This window comes from Vipera berus (genome assembly GCF_964194415.1).
Source record: "Vipera berus genome assembly, chromosome: Z".
Taxonomy (NCBI): domain Eukaryota; kingdom Metazoa; phylum Chordata; class Lepidosauria; order Squamata; family Viperidae; genus Vipera; species Vipera berus.
Window position 1 is genome coordinate 57,017,793 of NC_138205.1, and position 18,771 is coordinate 57,036,563.

General features: G+C 38.6%; 1 protein-coding gene across 1 annotated transcript in view; it reads right to left on the reverse strand.

The window, feature by feature from the left end:
- Positions 1–18,771, reverse strand: part of SLC9A3 (solute carrier family 9 member A3) — a gene marked incomplete at both ends in the record, with an annotated part of 189,516 nt that overhangs the window by 121,117 nt on the left and 49,628 nt on the right. Inside the window, one exon of the mRNA XM_081346214.1 lies at positions 4,900–5,060. Coding sequence (XP_081202340.1) covers positions 4,900–5,060 — 161 coding nt within the window. The remainder of the gene's footprint in view (positions 1–4,899; positions 5,061–18,771) is intronic.

Genomic DNA, 18,771 nt, shown 5'->3' on the forward strand with positions numbered 1-18,771 from the left:
TGAGAGGGAGTGGGTACATGTTTTCCACACACACTGCATTGAACCCACAATAGTCCATGCATAGACACAGAGACCTGTTCTTCTTTTTCCTAAATAGTACTGGGGCAGCCATTCTTGGTCTGGAGGGTTGGATGAATTCATGCTTCAAGTTTTTGTCTATAAAAGTCTGCAATTCCTCCAAATCCCTAGAGGTCATGGAATACAATTTATGTTTGGGTAGTTCGGCTCCTAGTAGGATTTCTATGGAACAGACGGTTGGTGGAGTGGGACTGTGTCTGATCCCTTCTCACAGAAGATTCCCATAAGTCCCCAATACTCTTTAGGGATCTGAGGATTACCCTGGGGCCAATCTTTGGCAGCTATTCCCACCTACCTTTTAGATTTTGCCTGCTGCAGGGGTAGTTTTTGATGGTCCTTTCCCCCTTCTCCTTCATAGCTGGTTCATCAGATTTTTAGTAGCCCCCTCCTCCAGTTCACATAGAGGTTCCATTTCTGAAGCCAAGACAGCCCTAACACAAGGGGCCTTTCCATTCCAGGGGCTACGATGAAGTTCAAGGTCTCCCTGTGTGCACCCATCCTCATCTCTATTAGATCATAACAGATGTTGCTGGGACCCCCACCACCACCACTGAGCTGTTCATCTGGCAAAAAGTTATGGGCACTTTAAGATGTTTCTCATGCCCAGTTTCTTGACCAGGGCAAGGTTGCACCCCAAGTCCAGACTACTAGGTTCCCTTTTTGCCCTGAGGATTGAACCACTAGTTCTATAAATTTAATAAACCTAAACCTATGGGGATGGTCACTGGGTTGACTGAGTGACTTAACAAGGGACATCATCATCTGATTTGCTTTCCATCAGGCTACCTACTGGGACAGTCAGAGTTCACCTGCTGTTTTGGGGGGATAGAGTAAACTCTAAGACTTCTACTCCCTTCAGGGCAGTTTCACAGTCTTACTGTTGTGGTTTTGCTGGTTTTTTTGGCAGGACTTTGAATCACCCTCTGGGCTGGGTATGTAGCTCAGCAGATGACAACTCAGTGCCCCTGCTTCCCACACCTGAAGCAGCCAGTGGATCGTCGGCATGGGCTCTGCTCGCATGGGCCCCCTTTCTTTTCAGGGAGGGATCTTCACCATCCATAGCTCATCAGGTACTTGGATCAAGCTAGATCAATTTCCACTTCCTCTGCTAGGACATATCAGCAATGGAGGATGGGGGTGGGTGCCTCTGGAAATGCAGGTGTTGGTAGACTTTGTACTTAGCTTGTGTCAGAAACATTTGATCAAGATGTCTTCTAGCCAGTCAGCCAGTCAGCAGGCCAGGTTGCAAAACTCCTGGGTATCCTTGGCCATCCCCCTCTAGCCCTCAGCTGATAGTCTTTATGCAATCTCTGGCTTTGCAATCAGCTAAAGGGTCTTCAAAGGACTTCCAAAGTGCAGCCATGAAGCAATAAAAGTTTCTCACCTTCAGGGCGTCATTGGTGTGGAGGGTAACCATCCATTCACCTGTGGTCCCCTCCAATACCATGCTAACACACCACACCTTAAACCCCTTGATGGCTATTTCTTGACCATTCTCTTGTATTTTTTTTAATTTTAATTCCATTTATATCCCGCCCTTCTCCGAAGACTCAGGGCGGCTTACAAGCTTAGCAGTAGCTTCATTCGATGTATATGCCTGCTTATTAGGGCTTTCACACACACACCAAGCGGCATTATTACAAAGTCAGCTTAATTGCCCCCAACAATCTGGGTCCTCATTTTACCTACCTCGGAAGGATGGAAGGCTGAGTCAACCTTGAGCCTGGTGGGATGCGAACCTGCACTAATTGCAGGCAGCTGGTGTTAGTTAAGGAGGCATTAGCCCACTGCTCCACCAAGGCTCTGTATGTATGTCCAAACTTGTACCAGGAAGAACCCCAACTGTTTGGAGTCTTCATTGAACTTTACTCCCAGGACTGGTGTCTTGTGTGCTTGTTGGCATTACTCCTGCAGCCAGTGCAGGCTTGGCTGCAAGGTCAGGCGCTGGGACAGTTGTGGCTGTTGAGGGGCTCGCTGCTGCCGCCATTGCGGTGGCAGAGATATTTGCCCCATTGCTTGCCACAGCTGGAATTGGCTGGTCAGCATGATGTGCCATCGGGCTAGAGCTTTGAGACTACTAAAAGTCCCCTCAGGAACTTTATGGCTTGTTCCAGTATCCAGTCTTTTCCCTCTAGCTTGCCTGAGCTCGATTCTTCCTCCACTTTCTCCAGCTACACTTGGGTCTCTTGCAGGCAGCTGCCATGGTCCCCATAGGTGAATGTCATTCCCATGGGTTTTTCTTCCCATTCTTCCTTTTTCCCTATCCTAAGGGATCACTGGAGTCATGGTTGGTTGTCATCTCTCAGCTATCCGAAGAGATTCAGCTCTCTAGGAGAGGATTTCAAGGATGCTTCTCTCCAGGCCTCAAAATCTCCCTCCTCACTCCCTTGAGCTGACACCATTTGCATGGTCCCCAACAGTAGAGGTGGTTTCCTCTCCAGGTTCACCAAACTGCAGAGCTAGCTTTATGTCAGAACTGCCTCAATCCGACCCCTTAGGGGAAAAAAAAGCCTTTGACTCCATTTGATTAAAGCAAAGGGTTCTTTTACTAAGAATGTTGGTTGCATTAAAGTCAAGCCAGCTCTGAAATCTACTGCACTTGCTAGATCCAAAAGAAGGTGTAGATTTGCCCCAGCCCACTCCTTGCCCTGTGACCAGTCTGTTTCCAGCCAACCAGCACTCACCAAGATGTTTTGCGAACTCTGAGATGTTTGGGGGGTAATCTGCATATTTCTCAGGGTGCTTGGCCTCAGGATGCTGATACAATCAAGATCTGGCTGCTCTATCCTTTTCACCTATCATTCCCTCCCTCCCAATTTCTTATCACATACACACAAAGCTTTATTATACTTCCCTCTTTCCTCCCCCTTTCATCCTTCCCCCTTTCTTTTTTTGATGGCAGAATGCCTGTGAGGCATCATGCTGAACCAGACAGTGCTGACAACCACCAATATCTACTACATCCTATCAAATGAGATATCAGTTTTCTAAAACTCTTTCATATATTCCTGTTAGAGGCTTTTCCAAAGTGTGAGATGTTATGTGCTGTACCACTCACTCACACACATAACTGTGGTTTAGTGAGTTTATTATTATTCCCCAGCAATTCCCTTCACCAAAACCCAGAACTATCCCAATAAAGTCCAGCCAAAAACAGACTAGGGTTAGTCCATAGAGCAATGGCCAAATAGTCCACAAAGCACTTGAAAGTTGTTCAAACAAAATAACTCCACCAAACAAATTTTAATCCACCAGACAAACTTAAATCCACACACAAGAGACCTCACAAGGCAAGAAAAGTCCAGTTTCCAAGGTACAATTCAATTCCAAATACAGTATCAATCAAGAGTGAGGCAGAAATCACAAAGACCAAAAAATACCCAGCTAGAAAACAAACACATTATTCCCAGCAACACCTCCATCTGTCTGCTGTGATAAATAGCCAACTTCCAATGCAGCCCAACAAGACAGGTAGGGCTTTCTCCTCTTGAGTAGTCTGACTGACCTTCTCTGCTCCTGCCTTTTCTCTGCCTTACATGTTCTCAGATCAGTGTAAAATGCAGTTCCACATCCTCTTTGCTGGCTATCTGCAATCGGACGTTTTCCCCAGTTGGAGCCTCAGCCAAATCCCTTTCAGATGGCTATTCAGAGCGATCAGTCAACTCAATTCCTGATGTGCCAGGAATCGGCTCATCCTCTCTGAACTCATATCTACAGAGGTATCTGGAGAATTGTCCAAGAGAATCATCACACATAAAGTCAAGAAATGTTACTTATATGTATAAGAATGGATGACCATAGGTGAATGTTTGTATGTGAATATATCTTTTAGTTAGGAGATCAGATTATTACTTAGTTCAATGCACATCAGCATTCTGGAAGATTATCACTTTAGAGAGTGGAACACTTAAATTAAGTTGTAGAATCCTTAATCACAGTCTGGAATACAGAGCATAAAATAGAAATATTTTCAAACCCTACCATTTCAGAATGTGCTAGGGTTTTTAATCATCACTGGAGTGTGACTGAGGGAATGATTGTTCCAGATAAGATTTCTTTGGAGTTTATCAAAAAACAAAGTAGAAGAACTCCCATGGGCTTTTACTCTGCACCCAAATGAAAGGAGGGCAGGAACAGATTGGATAAATGTGTTTGCCTCTAAAGTATAACAAAACATAGAATGATTGCATATAATTTCAACTCTTCTACCTCTGGTATGAAAGTTCTAAAACAGAGTGTGCAATTTAAGTCAGTGTGATGTCTCCATCTGATTTTTTGAGGACTATACTCCAAAAGAGAGTGGACCTAGTAGTATTTGGGGTGTGGGGAAGCATGTGTTAGAAAGTTATGAGACAAAATAAATTGTCTTAAGGATCTAATTTGCTCCTTAACATGCCATATAAAAAAGATTCACAAAGGTCATTGGGAACCAAAATATGGATTTCAGTTGGCCCTATGTAGTGTTCCACTTTTTGCATGGGTGGGAAACATTTTAATTATAAAAAAATTGATGTGCAGGTTAAAAATATTCCCCAATCATTCTAATAATTAATTGATTACTTTTCAGTTTAGAACATAGGGCCTCAGCTTTTTTTCTAACTTGGCAACCAGGACTGGACTCAGTATTTCAAGTGTGGCCTTATTACTCACAAATGAAGCAATGCTATCATCTCTTGTGATCTTGATACTATCTATGTGCTGCTGTTTTTAACATTATTACTTCATATCATTTATTTGCAAATCTAGGTTTCCTAAACCTAAATTTTTCAATGCATTCTGATCAGAATTTCAGTAGCCACCAGTCTTCAAAAAGAATCTTACCACAGTTACAGCATCATTGAGCAGCGATTCTCCAAAAACAATTATGAAAAGAATATCATTGACATGAACTTCTTCAAACACAGCGAGCACAGCAACAGGATCCACTGCAGCTATTAAACTGCCAAACAGGAGAAAATCAAGCAATCCACTCTGAAGTTCACCTAAAAGAACAATGCAGATCATAAAAACACAGAATTACTGAACCAGATTGCAAATTCCCATTAGGCCCTAAGAAATTAAAAAGGTTCTAAATTAAAGTGTTCCCAAAGATAACAATCTAAACATTGTTTGAACATTTCCAATAAAGGAGAAGGAGCTACCTTTCTGAGTAATTAGCTGCACTAGTGAATTAGACTTCCAAGCCACCTCCATCCTGTTTATGTATTAGCCCCATTTTATCCAGTTTGTTGTTGATTTTAATGTTTTAACTTTAATGTTAAATCTTTAATGCTTTTAATGTCTGTTTTGTATTGTTCTTTTACAATATTGTAGATGTTGTAAGCCATCCAGAGTCACTTGGTAGTGAGATGGGCAGCATATAAATTTAATAAATAAAATAAATAAAAATAAATTATATTTCTCATTATAAGCTTGAAGAAATAAGTAAGCTAATATTAAAAATTCCCAATATTAATATAAATGCATCTTCAGCACATTTATCTACTAAAACATCACAAAATTTAATATTCAAACATAAGAAAAACTCAATTACTGTATAAGAAATGGAAACACTATTAAAAACTACAGAAGAAGGGAAAAAAAGTTCTACAATAGAGTATTTTGCATATACTCTTATGTAAAACTTTTTTTCCTTCTTTCCATCCTTAAGATATTAAACAAGAGTCACCACACACAGGGATTTGGAAAACTAAATTCTATCAACAAGGGCAGACTAGCATTTAGTGAAGCTTCAGAAACTTTGCATGTATCTAATCTCTTTTTTCTTTAAACTTTCTTCATCATATCTTTAGGTTGTGATAAAATTCCTGATACAATGTCTTTTAAATGTAAAGATAATAATTTCCTTACAAGCTAAATTTTCTTTCTTGTATTCACTGACAAATCTAATGACACAGTACCCTTTTTATCTTGAGTGAAAATCAGTCCACCTTGGATAGAAGCTAATATTATGCTAATACCCAAAGAAGACTCAGACCTGACCCAAATAAAGAATTGCAGATCAATATCTCTACTAAATGTGGATTATAAAAGCTTTGCTTCAATAATAGCAGAAACACTAAAGAGATTTTTGATTGAATTCATACATTCAAATCAAAATGGATTCTTACCAAAGAGACAAAAAAAGAATAAGAATGATTTTAGATACATTGGAATATTATGAAATGCGTCCAGGGAAACACATGGCATTAATCTTTCTAGATGCACAGAAAGCTTTTGATAATGTCAATTGGCAATTTATGGTTTAACAACTAAACTATATGATTTTGGAGAAAACTTTTTGAACATAATCCAAACAATTTATCATAGATAAATGGCTAAAATAACTTCACAGAGAGTTTCAATATTAAAAAAGGTACAAGACAAGGGTGTCCACTATCCCCACTATTATTTATTCTAACCCTGGAAGTGCTGAACAGAAATGTTAGACAGGATCCAGAAATGAAAGGAATGGAGATAAAAGATGAAGAGTATAAACTACAAGCATTTGCAGATGACTTGATATTTATATTAGAGGATCCCTTGGAGACAAGCCCTAAATTATTAGCAAATATCAAAGAATTTGGAGAAATAGCAGGACTGAAAATAAATAGAGAAAAAACTAAAGTTATAGTTAAAAATCTTACAGATAAACAAAAAAAACACCAATTGTCAGAAAAAACAGACCTCCAAGTAAATAAGAAAGTCAAATACTTGGGGATATATCTAACAGCAAGGTGCACAACAATAAAAGAAGACAACTATGTAAAATTACTAAAACAAATAAAACTAGACCTGGAAAAATGGAAAAATCCACAACTATCAATTTTGGGAAGAATAGCAACTGTGAAAGTAAATATTCTACCCAAACTACTTTTCTTATTTCAAACAATACCGATAAAAATTGAGATTTTTTTATAATCCCATTGGGTTATTCTGTCATGTAAAAGTTTGTAAAATTTTTCTTGATGTTGATTTGGTGCGTATATTCCAACCAAAAGTATTATCTTTCCTTCTATTATAAGTTCAATTGCAATATATCGTCCTTGTGCATCTGCCTCAATTAATTTAGCAGTTAGATCTTTCTTTAAGTATATAACTACTCCATTCTTCTTATCCGGGGCAGATGCAACAAAATGTATTCCCAATCTGGAGTTTATCAAATACTTTTGGTCTACTACTCTAATATGTGTCTCTTGCAAACAAATAACATCATTTTTATATTGTTTCAAATAATGAAATATTTTCCCCCTCTTTTGTGGTGAATTTAAGCCATTAACATTCCAAGTTAGAAACTTGCTCACCATCTTTCATGACTAGAAGCTTTTGCAACAATTTCTGCAGATTCATATGAACCTGTTGCTTTGGTCTTGCCCCCCCCCCACTGCTTCTGTTTTAGTAACTTCTTGAGTTTTAATTTGATCTTGCTGTTTCTGCTGTTCTTGCACTTTTCGTCTGGCTGCTGCTCGCGTCACTCTTTGGCCTCTAGGTTCCTCTATTGATTTCAAAGTCTGGTCCATATCCACAACTAATTGTAGTTCTTCTTCAACCAACAAATTCGAACCTTCCGCATGAATCTGCTTCTCTTCCATTTGAGCCTGTTTTTTCTCTCCTTCCCTTCTTTTTTTCAGGAAATAGTGGCAAATCTGCTTTCAGTACATTAAAATAAAATACTTTTGCTTTCCCTATTGTGTTAAGATGATATCTAGTACCTAGGTAGTTGAACACTATTCCAGCCAGTATATCCCATCTGAACTGATACTGCCTTTTTTTCAATTCATTTACCAGAAAAGGAAACTCTTTCCTTTTTCTTAAAATTTTTGGAGGAATTTCTTTCAACATCAAAACTTCTTGATTTTCCACTTGGAACCTATTATTATAAAAAGCTTGAATAATTTCATTTCGAATCACCCTCTTCGAAAAATAAATCACCACATCTCTTGGTAAATTCCTCTGCTTCGCAATCCAGGAGTTGACTCTAAAAACTTTTTCAATTTCCCGTATGAAATCCTCAACTTGCCAACCTATTATTGGAGCAAAGGCCTTTGCCGGTATCTCTCTCAGGTTTTCCTGTTTGTTCTCCTTCAATCCTCTAATTCAGGGGTCTTCAAACTTGGCCCTTTTATGACTTGTGGACTACAATTCCCAGAATTCCTCAGCCAGACATGCTGGTTGAGGAATTCTGGGAGTTGAAGTCCACAAGTCATAAAAGGGCCAAGTTTGAAGACCCCCTGCTCTAATTCTTAAAGCAAATTCCATTTCTCTATATTGTAACATTACAGTTTCATCTTCCATCTTTTCCATTTTATTTTGAGCCTCAGTCATCTTATTTTCCAAAGCAATATTGCCTTGAGTTAATTCTTCCATACGATCATCCATGTTTTGAATATGTTGTGCCAATCCCTGAAATGCCAATAGAATATCTTCCCTTATTTCTTTATTTTTAATCTGCATAGTTTCTTTAATTTCTCCAATCTCTTCTGACATTAACTCAAATTTATCATTCATTTTTTCATCTATTTTTCCCATCTTGTTTTCTATTTTCTCCATCTTATCATTTATTTCTATTTCTATTTCTTTAGTTTGAGATTTCAAAGCCTCCTGCAGGTCTTTTAATGTCAAAGTTTGGGGGGGATTAAAACCTGTAAGTTTGATTGCTGTGCTGGTGAAGTCCCTGCACTCCTGGGGCCCCCAGATTTTGACTATTTTAATGACATCTTAAATCAATTATATTCTCTGTATTTAAAAAGATTAATCAAGTCAAAATGTTTATAGTCTTGCTGTTCTCTTCTTAAAATTCTTTTAGGTTCTTATAATTTTCTTATAGTCTTTACAGTTTTCAATATCCAAACAGCCACTTTCACTTTCAAATCACTTTCGATTCTTTGTTACAAAGAATCATTCAGGTGCCATCTTTCCTTTCTTTTTAAAACGACAGAAAGAAAGTTGAGATTCCAGAGTTAAAGTCTTATACTTGCTGTTTATACTGCTCCCACATCCGCTCTACCTGCGTTAATTCCACAAGATAACAATCAGATCAAGTCAAGTCCAGCAGGAGTGGATTCAGCATCTTGCTCTGCTTTGAAGCAGAGAAATCCTCCAACCCGGAGTGTTTCCAGGCTTCGGGGGAGCTCTCACCCTCCAAGCCCCAGAATAAATACTCTGGGGCTCTAGGGGAGCTCTACCCCTACCTGGAATCTCCCCTTCCCCTCTTCGCCATGGGGGAAGGGTTTGAAGCCGTGGAACAGCTGATTGTCGGCTGCTCCATGGCTTTTACGGAATGGCGGTCAATTTCGACCATCCACGCCGCTGAAGCGCCACCCGAAAGTCTTGTATTTTAATGGGAGATTGGAATGGAGTTCTGGACACAGGAAAAGACAAAAGAAGGTCTTCTAATGGAATATCAAACCATGCAAAGCTGCCTATATCTTTTTTTGAGCTTATGGATGACCTGGAATTGAGAGACATTTGGAGAGAGCGAAATATGGAAGAGAGGGATTTTATATTTTTTTCAGATAGGCACCAATCTTTTTCAAGGATTGATTTTATACTAATTACCAGTGATTTTCTTAATAGGGTGAAGAAAATTAAGATATGCCCAAGAACATTAACAGATCATAGTCCAGTGTGGATGGAACTGGTTCAAGAGAAAAGGGATAGAAGACCTTGGAGATTAAATGAAAATTTGTTTAGATATGAGGAAATTGTGAATGAATGTAGAAAACAAATGAGATAATTTTTTGTAATGAATATGCATAAGGGCACCTTGATTGAAATGGTTTGGGATGCAAGTAAAGCTTATATGAGAGGAGTCCTAATACATTTGAATAACAAATATAGACGTAAAAAGGAACAAAAGCGAAAGGAGTTAGAAGAGGAAATAAAGATGAAGGAGAGGTTACTTATCTTGAACCCAGATGATAAGAAAGTGAAAGAAACAATTAACTTATTGAAAGGGCAGTTTAATATGTTGATGGCAGACCAGGTGGCAACCAACATACGATACACTAAACATAATACTTTTTATAACGCTAATCAGCCAGGTAGATAGTTAGCTTACTTGTTAAGGAAAAAAGAAAAGTCTCGGACGATAGAGAAAATAGAATATAAAGGTAAAAAGGTTTATCAACAAGATATTATCAGAAAGGTATTTTCAGAATTTTATTCTAAATTATATGCAAGTGATACAATTCAAAGTATAGATATAGATAAATATTTACAGGAGGAGAATATTCCTAAGGTTACTCAAGAACAGCGGGATGGAATGAATCAGTTAATAACTTTTGAAGAGATTGTTTTAGCAATTAAACAGTTGAAATTGGGTAAATCACCAGGGACAGATGGATTGACAGCTAGTTATTATCAAAATTTACAGTCAGAAATGGTGGAGCCTTTGAAGGACTTATTTAGAACAATTCAACTTGGGGGAGTAGTGCCCCCATCATGGAGAACAGCTTTCATAACATTGATTCCAAGGGAGGATGAAGATCTTAGTCAACCAAAGAATTATAGACCAATATCTCTTTTAAACACTGATTATAAGATATTTGCTAAAGTATTGGCAAATAGAATAATGAATATAATGCAACAAGTGATACATAATGATCAATTGGGGTTTATAACTGGTAGACAAATAATGTACAATGTAAGACAAATTGTTAATTTATTGGAATATTTGGAAAGAAACAACTAAGTCTCTGCTGCATTGATATTTTTAGATGCAGAGAAGGCATCAAATGTGAAATTATATAAAAACAATATGAATTGTTATGGCAAAAAGTACAAAAGGAGATTGATAGTTGGAAAAAATTACAATTGTCTTGGTTTGGGAGAATAGCAGCCGTGAAGATGAACGTCTTACCAAAATTTTTATTTTTGTTCCAAATGATACCAATACTTAAGAAAGATGCAAATTTAAATGAGTGGCAAAACGTATTAATACATTTATCTGGGCAGGGAAAAGACCGAGAGTAAAGCTTAAAATAATGCAAGATGCACGTGAGAGAGGGGGTTTGAAGATGCCCAATTTGAGATTATATTATGATGCAGTTGTGTTATCAACAATTAGTGATTGGTTCAATTTAATGGATGAAAGAATATTGAATATTGAGGGGTATGATTTATTGTATGGATGGCATGCATATTTATTTTATGACAAAAAGGTGGATAATATTTTTAAGACTCATATTTTAAGGAATGCTTTGTTCCAAGTTTGGAAAAAGTACCAATATATATTAAATAATAAAATACCTATATGGGTAATACCTAGACATGCAATAGGAAATATAAATGTGGAGCAGAAACAAGATGTGATTACTTATAAAGAACTTCTTAGGATGGAAGGGAATATTTTGAAACTGAAACCTTTAAATGTTTTAAAGGAAGAAAAGATAGTACAGACTTGGTTTCAGTTTATACAATTACAAGCTAGATGGAAAGAAGATCAGAAAATTAGTATAATAAAAGTTGATGAAAATTTGATAAAGCAAATTAGAGATCAAAGTCAATTGCATATAAAAAGGTTATATAATGCTCTTATAGAGATTGATTCAGAATCGGGGTTAGTTAAAGATTGTATGATAAAATGGGCTCAGAATATTCAAGAGCCCATAATGATGGATACTTGGGGAAAAATTTGGGTTAGAAATGTAAAATTTACACAAGCACAAAACCTAAGAGAGAATTTTTATAAGATGTTTTATAGATGGCATTTAGATCCTAAAAAGTTAGCATGTATATATCCAAATCAACCACCTAAGTGTTAGAGATGTGGTAGTGAAGAGGCAACTTATTATCATATATGGTGGACATGTAAAAATGTTAAAGCCTTTTGGATAAAAATATGGTGGATTTTTCAGAAAGTTTTTAAGAAAAAAATAAGGTTTACTCCGCAGCTAATCTTATTGGGGATTTTTTTGGATTGTACTGTTATAGAAACTAAATTAATGTTACACTTAATAACGGCAGCCAGATTGTTGGTGGCGCAACATTGGAAGAAAGAAGATTTACCTACAATAGAACAATGGATACTTAAAGTAATGGACGTAGCTGAAATGGCAAAAGTTTCAGCATATTTGAAAGAACAGTCACAAGAAAAATATATTTTGGAATGGAAAAGACGGATTGATTATATTCAAAACAAATATGGGACTAAAAAGTTTCAAATAGCATATGAATAATTCTTAACAATTATAGAAGTGTTATTATAATTACTTTAGTTTTGTTATAAGTGAGTTAAAGGGTGGAAGGTTTGTTAATGTTGTAATAGATATTTAGCATATGTTTGCATGAGATTGCTATATGTAATACCCTGTATTCTGCTTTGGGAAGACCGGGGGGGGAGGGAAAGGGGGAGGGTTGATGGGGAGGGGGGGTTTATTATTAAAATTTTATAAAACTTTTCAATAAAAAATTGAGATTTTTTTGATGAATTAAATGCATCAATATTGAAATTTATTTGGCAAGGGAAAAAAGCTAGAATTAGACTGAAAATGTTACAAGAAGTGAAAGAAAATGGAGGCTTTGGGCTACCAGATTGGGTTTTGTACTATCAAGCAGTTGCACTAACATGGTTAAAAGAATGGATAACCCTTAGAAACAAAAGACTATTATATCTAGAAGGGCATGACCTACAACTTGGTTGGCATGGGATGGGAAGAACAAAATTCATAAATACTTTCAAAACCACTATGTAAGAAATGCACTGCTTTTGACATGGGAAAAGGTAAAATTGAGAATTAACATGAAAATACCAGGATGGTTTTCGACAACTGATGCATTTGTACACCCAAATTTAATTAATTATGAGAAACTTGTGACATATAAAGATATTTTGAATACTGATGGGAAACTACAAACTAAACAAGAATTAGAAAAACTGGGCATAGAGCTATCATGTTGGCCACATTTGCAAATGCAAATGAGATATGAGAAAGATGTAAAAATATATGGTTTTTACAAAGATCAAACAGTGTTTGACCAGATACTATTGTCATCAGATGACAAATTGATTAATAAATTTTACAGTTTTATGTTAAATTTAAAGATGGAAGATGAACAAGTTAAAGAAACAATGATAATATGGGCCAAAAGGTTTGGGCACAATGTAGAGTTAGAAAAATGGCAAAACTTATGGGAAAGAAACTATAAAATAACAAGGGCAGTTACTTATAAAGAAAATCTATATAAAATGTTCTATAGATGGCACTTACCACCTGCAAGACTAGCAAAAATGTTTAAAAATATGTCTAGCAATTGTTGGAAATGCAGACAAAATCCAGGCACATATTATCATCTTTGGTGGACATGCCCTAAAGCAAAGAATTTTTGGTCAAAAATACAAAGGTGGCTAGAAAAGATGATAGGAGCACATGTAGACTATAAACTGGAATTATTTCTTTTAGGTATAATCTCAGAAAATTATGATAAAAAATGTGCATTCTTAATATTACATGTATTAACAGCAGCAAGAATTAAATCTGCTCAATATTGGAAAAATGAAGAAATACCATCTGAAGAAGATATAATTAAGAAAATGTTGGACTGTGCAGAAATGGATAGGCTCTCATTGAAAATGAAACAGAAACAAGATTCAGAATAGTTCTAAACATGGGAAATTTTTTATAAATGGTTAGAAAAATGGAATAAAGGGTAGGAATGGAAACTGTATTACTATTAATGTTAAATATGTAAACCCAGACAATGTGTTGCTTACTAAATACTAAAAATTATTATTGTTAAAAACTAATGTATATATTAGTTGGCTTCTATTAAAAAGAAAAAGAAAAGAAGAAAAGCAGTCCACCATCTGCAATAATTGCACTATCAAATAGTAAACACCATGGAATGTAACATCTCTTTTACTATGATTCTGATCAAATCTTATAGCAAGAATAACATTATTCTATCATACATGTTAATCTTTGACGATCAGACATGTTGACCTCCCACTTTAATTGTGACATATTTGAAAGGCTCCAGTGTCAGAACCCACCTCAACCCACACCTTAAGAAAGTAGGACTCTTGGAGACAAGTTTTTCCAAGCAGGAACTTTTACTAAGAAATAGGAGATAGCAGGCATAATAGACAGGATCTGAAGAATTCCCTCACAGATCAATATTTTTAAAGTGTCCCCAAGCAAACCGCACCCCACAGTTCATTCAGTCAGTTCCAGATCAGCCAATCTTCAGGTGGTAAGTCCATCATGGGAAAGGAGAAATAGCAGTCTGTTTGCAGCACAATCATTTCCACCACTCCTCACACTTCATTAGGAGAAACAAATCTTGTATTTCTCCCCCACCCCCTTTTCTAGTTGCCCGTAAGTTGAGAGGGAATGCCTAGTAAGAAAGCAGTTGGTTATATTGTGATGGATAGCAGATAGGCGGAATAAACAAAGGTTACATTTAATGGAGGAAGTGAAAGCCATAAAGCCCCATGCCTGTTCCCTCTCCCCCCTTGGGAATGGCAGAATCCAGGGGAAGATGAGTTTTGGTTTTAGCTCAAAGGAGATAGTTAGAAATGAAATATAAATGGATTCTGACACCCAGATTGGATTTCATTATCCTGTTGAAGGCAACCTAAGCATAAATCAGTGTTGATTTATGATTATTATGTTTAACTACCTGACAAAATCCTTACCAGCCATCACTGACATTTCACTTTGAATTGGTTTCCTGATTTTTCAGTTTGTTTATTCCTTCAGATACTGAATAGCTTTTTTTGTTAAACTGAAGAATTTATGAGATTAGGTTGATGGATTTGTTATAAGAAATGATCCATTCATAAACTCCATTCATGAAGATAGGTGTCAAGGTTGAATCGCTAAGATGCCTGCTAACTTCTATCACTACTCAACTTGCCATAGAAATAGGGGGAGGGGTAGAAAGCACAGGAAGGAAACAGGATTTTAAGAAGCCATCCACTGACCATGACAGCCTACAAAAAAAAAAGAATGCCATGGTCACTAAAGCAGGTGTTTGATGGAGAAGTGGACCTTTCCCATAACAAACCAAAGACATACGATTGAGCAATGGAAGCACCTGCTGGGTTGGTTTAAGGGAAGCTATTGTTAATTAGGCAAAATTTTGCATGGGAACACCAGTGCTGGTTTTGCTTCTTCAGTTCCAAGATGTGTGCTCAATAAATTTTTATCTTTTATGGCACATCAAAGCATTGAAGATTCCTTGATTTTGAGTTCACTAGTCGGACAGTTGACATTAAACCAGCTTTCTAACATTATGAATGCAACCTATTCAGAGGCTTCTGAGAGGATTGTAGCATAGCAATGTCAGGAACTGAGAAGAAGATCCATGCCACAGCCAAGCCTGGACTGATCCCTCCTCAGGAAGTACTGGTATCAGCCCAGGTGGACTCCAGGACACAGCCAGTGGTAATGCAGTCCAAAGTGAGAGCAGAGAAGATGGAGCAGCCACCGGTGTGAGAAGAAGGAGCTGTGGCAGGGTCTCTCTATACTGGCCTGAAAATCCAATGGATGCCACTGAGATGGAGTTCCCCTAATTCCACTGGGGGTTGCGATAACCCGAGGGAGCAAGTGGAAAGCCAAGAGGGCTGCAGAGTGGGAAGAGTCAGCAAAGTGGAAGCCTCTGACCACCTCCACCTTCAGTGGAGCAGCTGCTCAAGATGTTTGTGGGATGGAGAGGCAAGGAGAGGAGCAGGCAAAATCCCCACCCTGGAGGATGGCACCTGGAACAGGTCAGACTATGTTGACTTTGTCCCCTTCTCTGCCCCAACCAATGGTGCTAAGTCAGGTGTGTCAGGGGATGGCAGGAAACGGGAATGCCTGCGATCCCATTGGCAGCTGCTGGGCAGCCCCTGCCAGTTCCTGCAGTGGGGGGAGCTTCAGCCCACACTGCCCAGCAAGTTGTGAGGGTGCCGCTCAGATACCTGACATGAGCCACCACTTTTGAAAGCCACATTTGATGGCCATCTAGATAAACTTGCCTATTTCCTGAACCAAATGTGGGTCTACAGCTAAGAGGGTGGCCAGAATGCCTATTGGTCTACCAATTTTGAGACGGGCTAAGCAGAGGTGTATCAGAATTGCCTGTCCCGGGGAATCCCTCACAACTTCCAAGTGTGATACCAACTGGCCATTACAGTGGAATCTGATGGAGTATCGGTGACATGCAGTGCCTGAGAGCCACCTCTGCCAAAGCCAAGAGAAATGCCTATCAACATGTAGAGAGAAGGGCCCCCTCCTCCAATCACTAGAGAGGATCTGCATCACCCCACGGGAGCTTGCTTCTGATATGGGAAAGAAGGCCACAGGGCAGCCAATTGCCTCCCCCCAATCCGCATCAATGCTAAGGACCCCAAGCCAAAGAAAACTCCAAGGAAGATGAAGGAGAAAACATGAGTGATGCAGCAGATCATGGAGGTCTCCTCCAATCAAACAAAGTGGAGGGAACTCTGACCCCCAGCAAGCCTGTCTTCAAAGCGGTTTTCTACGTGTGTGACAGCAAGGGAGAAACTATCTGATGGTAAGTGGAGCTATCATCTCATTGATTGCCCAAGTGGAGATGGTAGCGCCCCAATCAGAAGCAAGGGGGGGGGATCTTCACTGCCCTGCTAGACTCAAGGTACACTTGCTGCTTGATCAACCTGTAGACAGTGGAATGCTGGGACTGAGACTTAAGAGACTAAAGCAGCCCATGAAATTTGAGCAAATAGATGGCTCGCTTACGGGGGGAGGAGGAGGGGGAGGGTGCCTGCAATCTGGCTGATTGAGCCAGTGAGCCTAAGGGCAGGGAGCCATGAAGAGACTATCCAGTTTATTGTAGCCCTAAAGATGGCAGAGGCAATTTACTGGGGTTGTCATTGCTGAAAAAGTGGAAGCTGTCAATTGACTGGGGAAGTAACATATGGTGGCTGAGAAAGGGCTGGGATTAGAGAAACCATCTAAAGTTAGTCAAATGTGATCGGCTGTGAAAATGAAAGCAGAACCAATTAATATGCTAGCTGAGAGCAGTCCAGCAGAGCCAAACATCCCAAAAGAGTATCAAGACTTGGTGGAAGTATTTAGTGAGTGGGAATCAGATGTGCTCCTTCTCACCGCCCCACAGACTGCAATTGAGTTGCTGCTGGGGGCAAAACTTTCTAAGCCAAATATGTACATATGAACCCAGGAGAGATGGAAGAGCTCTGTGAATAAAAATTTAGCTAGGGGTTTCATCCAACCAGCTAAATCAACTTGGCAGCACTGATGCTACTTAAGGAGAAAAAAGATGGATCATTGAGATTGTGAGTGGACTTCAGAGGGATCAACGGGGTTTGCATGGAGAATATATACCTCCTCGTGAATGATATGCTGGGGTACCTGTCCAAGAGGAAGGTATTTACCAAGGTGGATTTGAGAGAAGCATATTATTGTGTGAGGATCAAGGAGCGGGATGAATGGAAGACAGCTTTAACTGCCCCTTAGGATGCTATTAATTCCAAGTGATGCCTTTTGAGCTACAGGAAGGCCAGCTGTATTCATGCAACTGATTAATGAGGTGCTGCATGATCACCTGTACAAAGGGGTGCTGGTTTATCTGAATGGCACTCTCATCTATTCTGAGACAACAGAAGGGCATGTGAAGCTAGTGAGGGAAGTGCTACAGAAGCTATTGAAAGCTTAGCTTTATGCCAAACTATCCAAATGCAATTTCCACAAAACTACTGGTAGTTTAGACTATTTAGGATATTGCATATCGAGCGATGGAAAAGAAATGGACCCTGGGAAAGTGAAGGCTCTGTTAGAGTGACCCAGAGGCAACTGCGGAGCTTTCTGAGTTTTGTCAATTTCTACCGACAATCCATCTTCAATACTTCAACTGATTTAACTTTACTCTTTGGTACCTGCTTTGTGTGGGGGAACATCCTGGCAGACATGCTCTCTTGCCTGCCCCAGTTCAAGAGCTCCAGGGGAGAGATGGTTAATTCAATCTGGACAACTGGCAGTGCAAGGATCTACGAGGCCAATTTTTCAGGCTCTCCCTCAGCCAACCTATAATGAGTTCACCCAGAAATTGAAGGAAGTCCTGGAGGAAGATGAATGGTTCAGAAAACACAGAGAAGAATTTGATAGTTTCCTGAAGGCTAAGATGGCTTAGCTATAGAATAAGGAAAGAGAAGGAAAGTAGAAGAATTGAGCAGTTAGAGGATAAGAGGGGGACACTGATAGGGGATAAAGAAGGGATAGAAAAGATAGCGATTGAGTTTTTTACAGAATTATATCAGGAAGAAAAGGTTCTTGAGGAGAGGATTAAACAATACCTGACAGAGTCAGACCTTTCTAAGTTATTTCCTAATGAGAAAGAGGTCTTAGATCAGGAGATAACAATAGCAGAAATTGAAAAAGCGGTCAGACAACAGAAATGTCAAAAAACCCCAGGCACTGACGGAATTCCTGCAGAATTGTATAAGGTATTAGTGGAAGCATTGGGAAAACATATGAAAGATCTATTTAATGAAATTTTGGATGTGGCTATAGTCCCGCAAACTTGGTTGGAGGCAAATATTAGTTTGATTCCTAAGGATGACTTCCCTTCGAAGCATATTAAAAATTATAGGCCAATATCCCTTCTTAATTCAGACTATAAAATATTTGTAACAATAATTGCAGATAGATTAAAAATTTACTTAAACCAATTCATACATACAGACCAGAATGGGTTCCTTCCCACTAGACAAATAAAAGATAATCTCAGAAT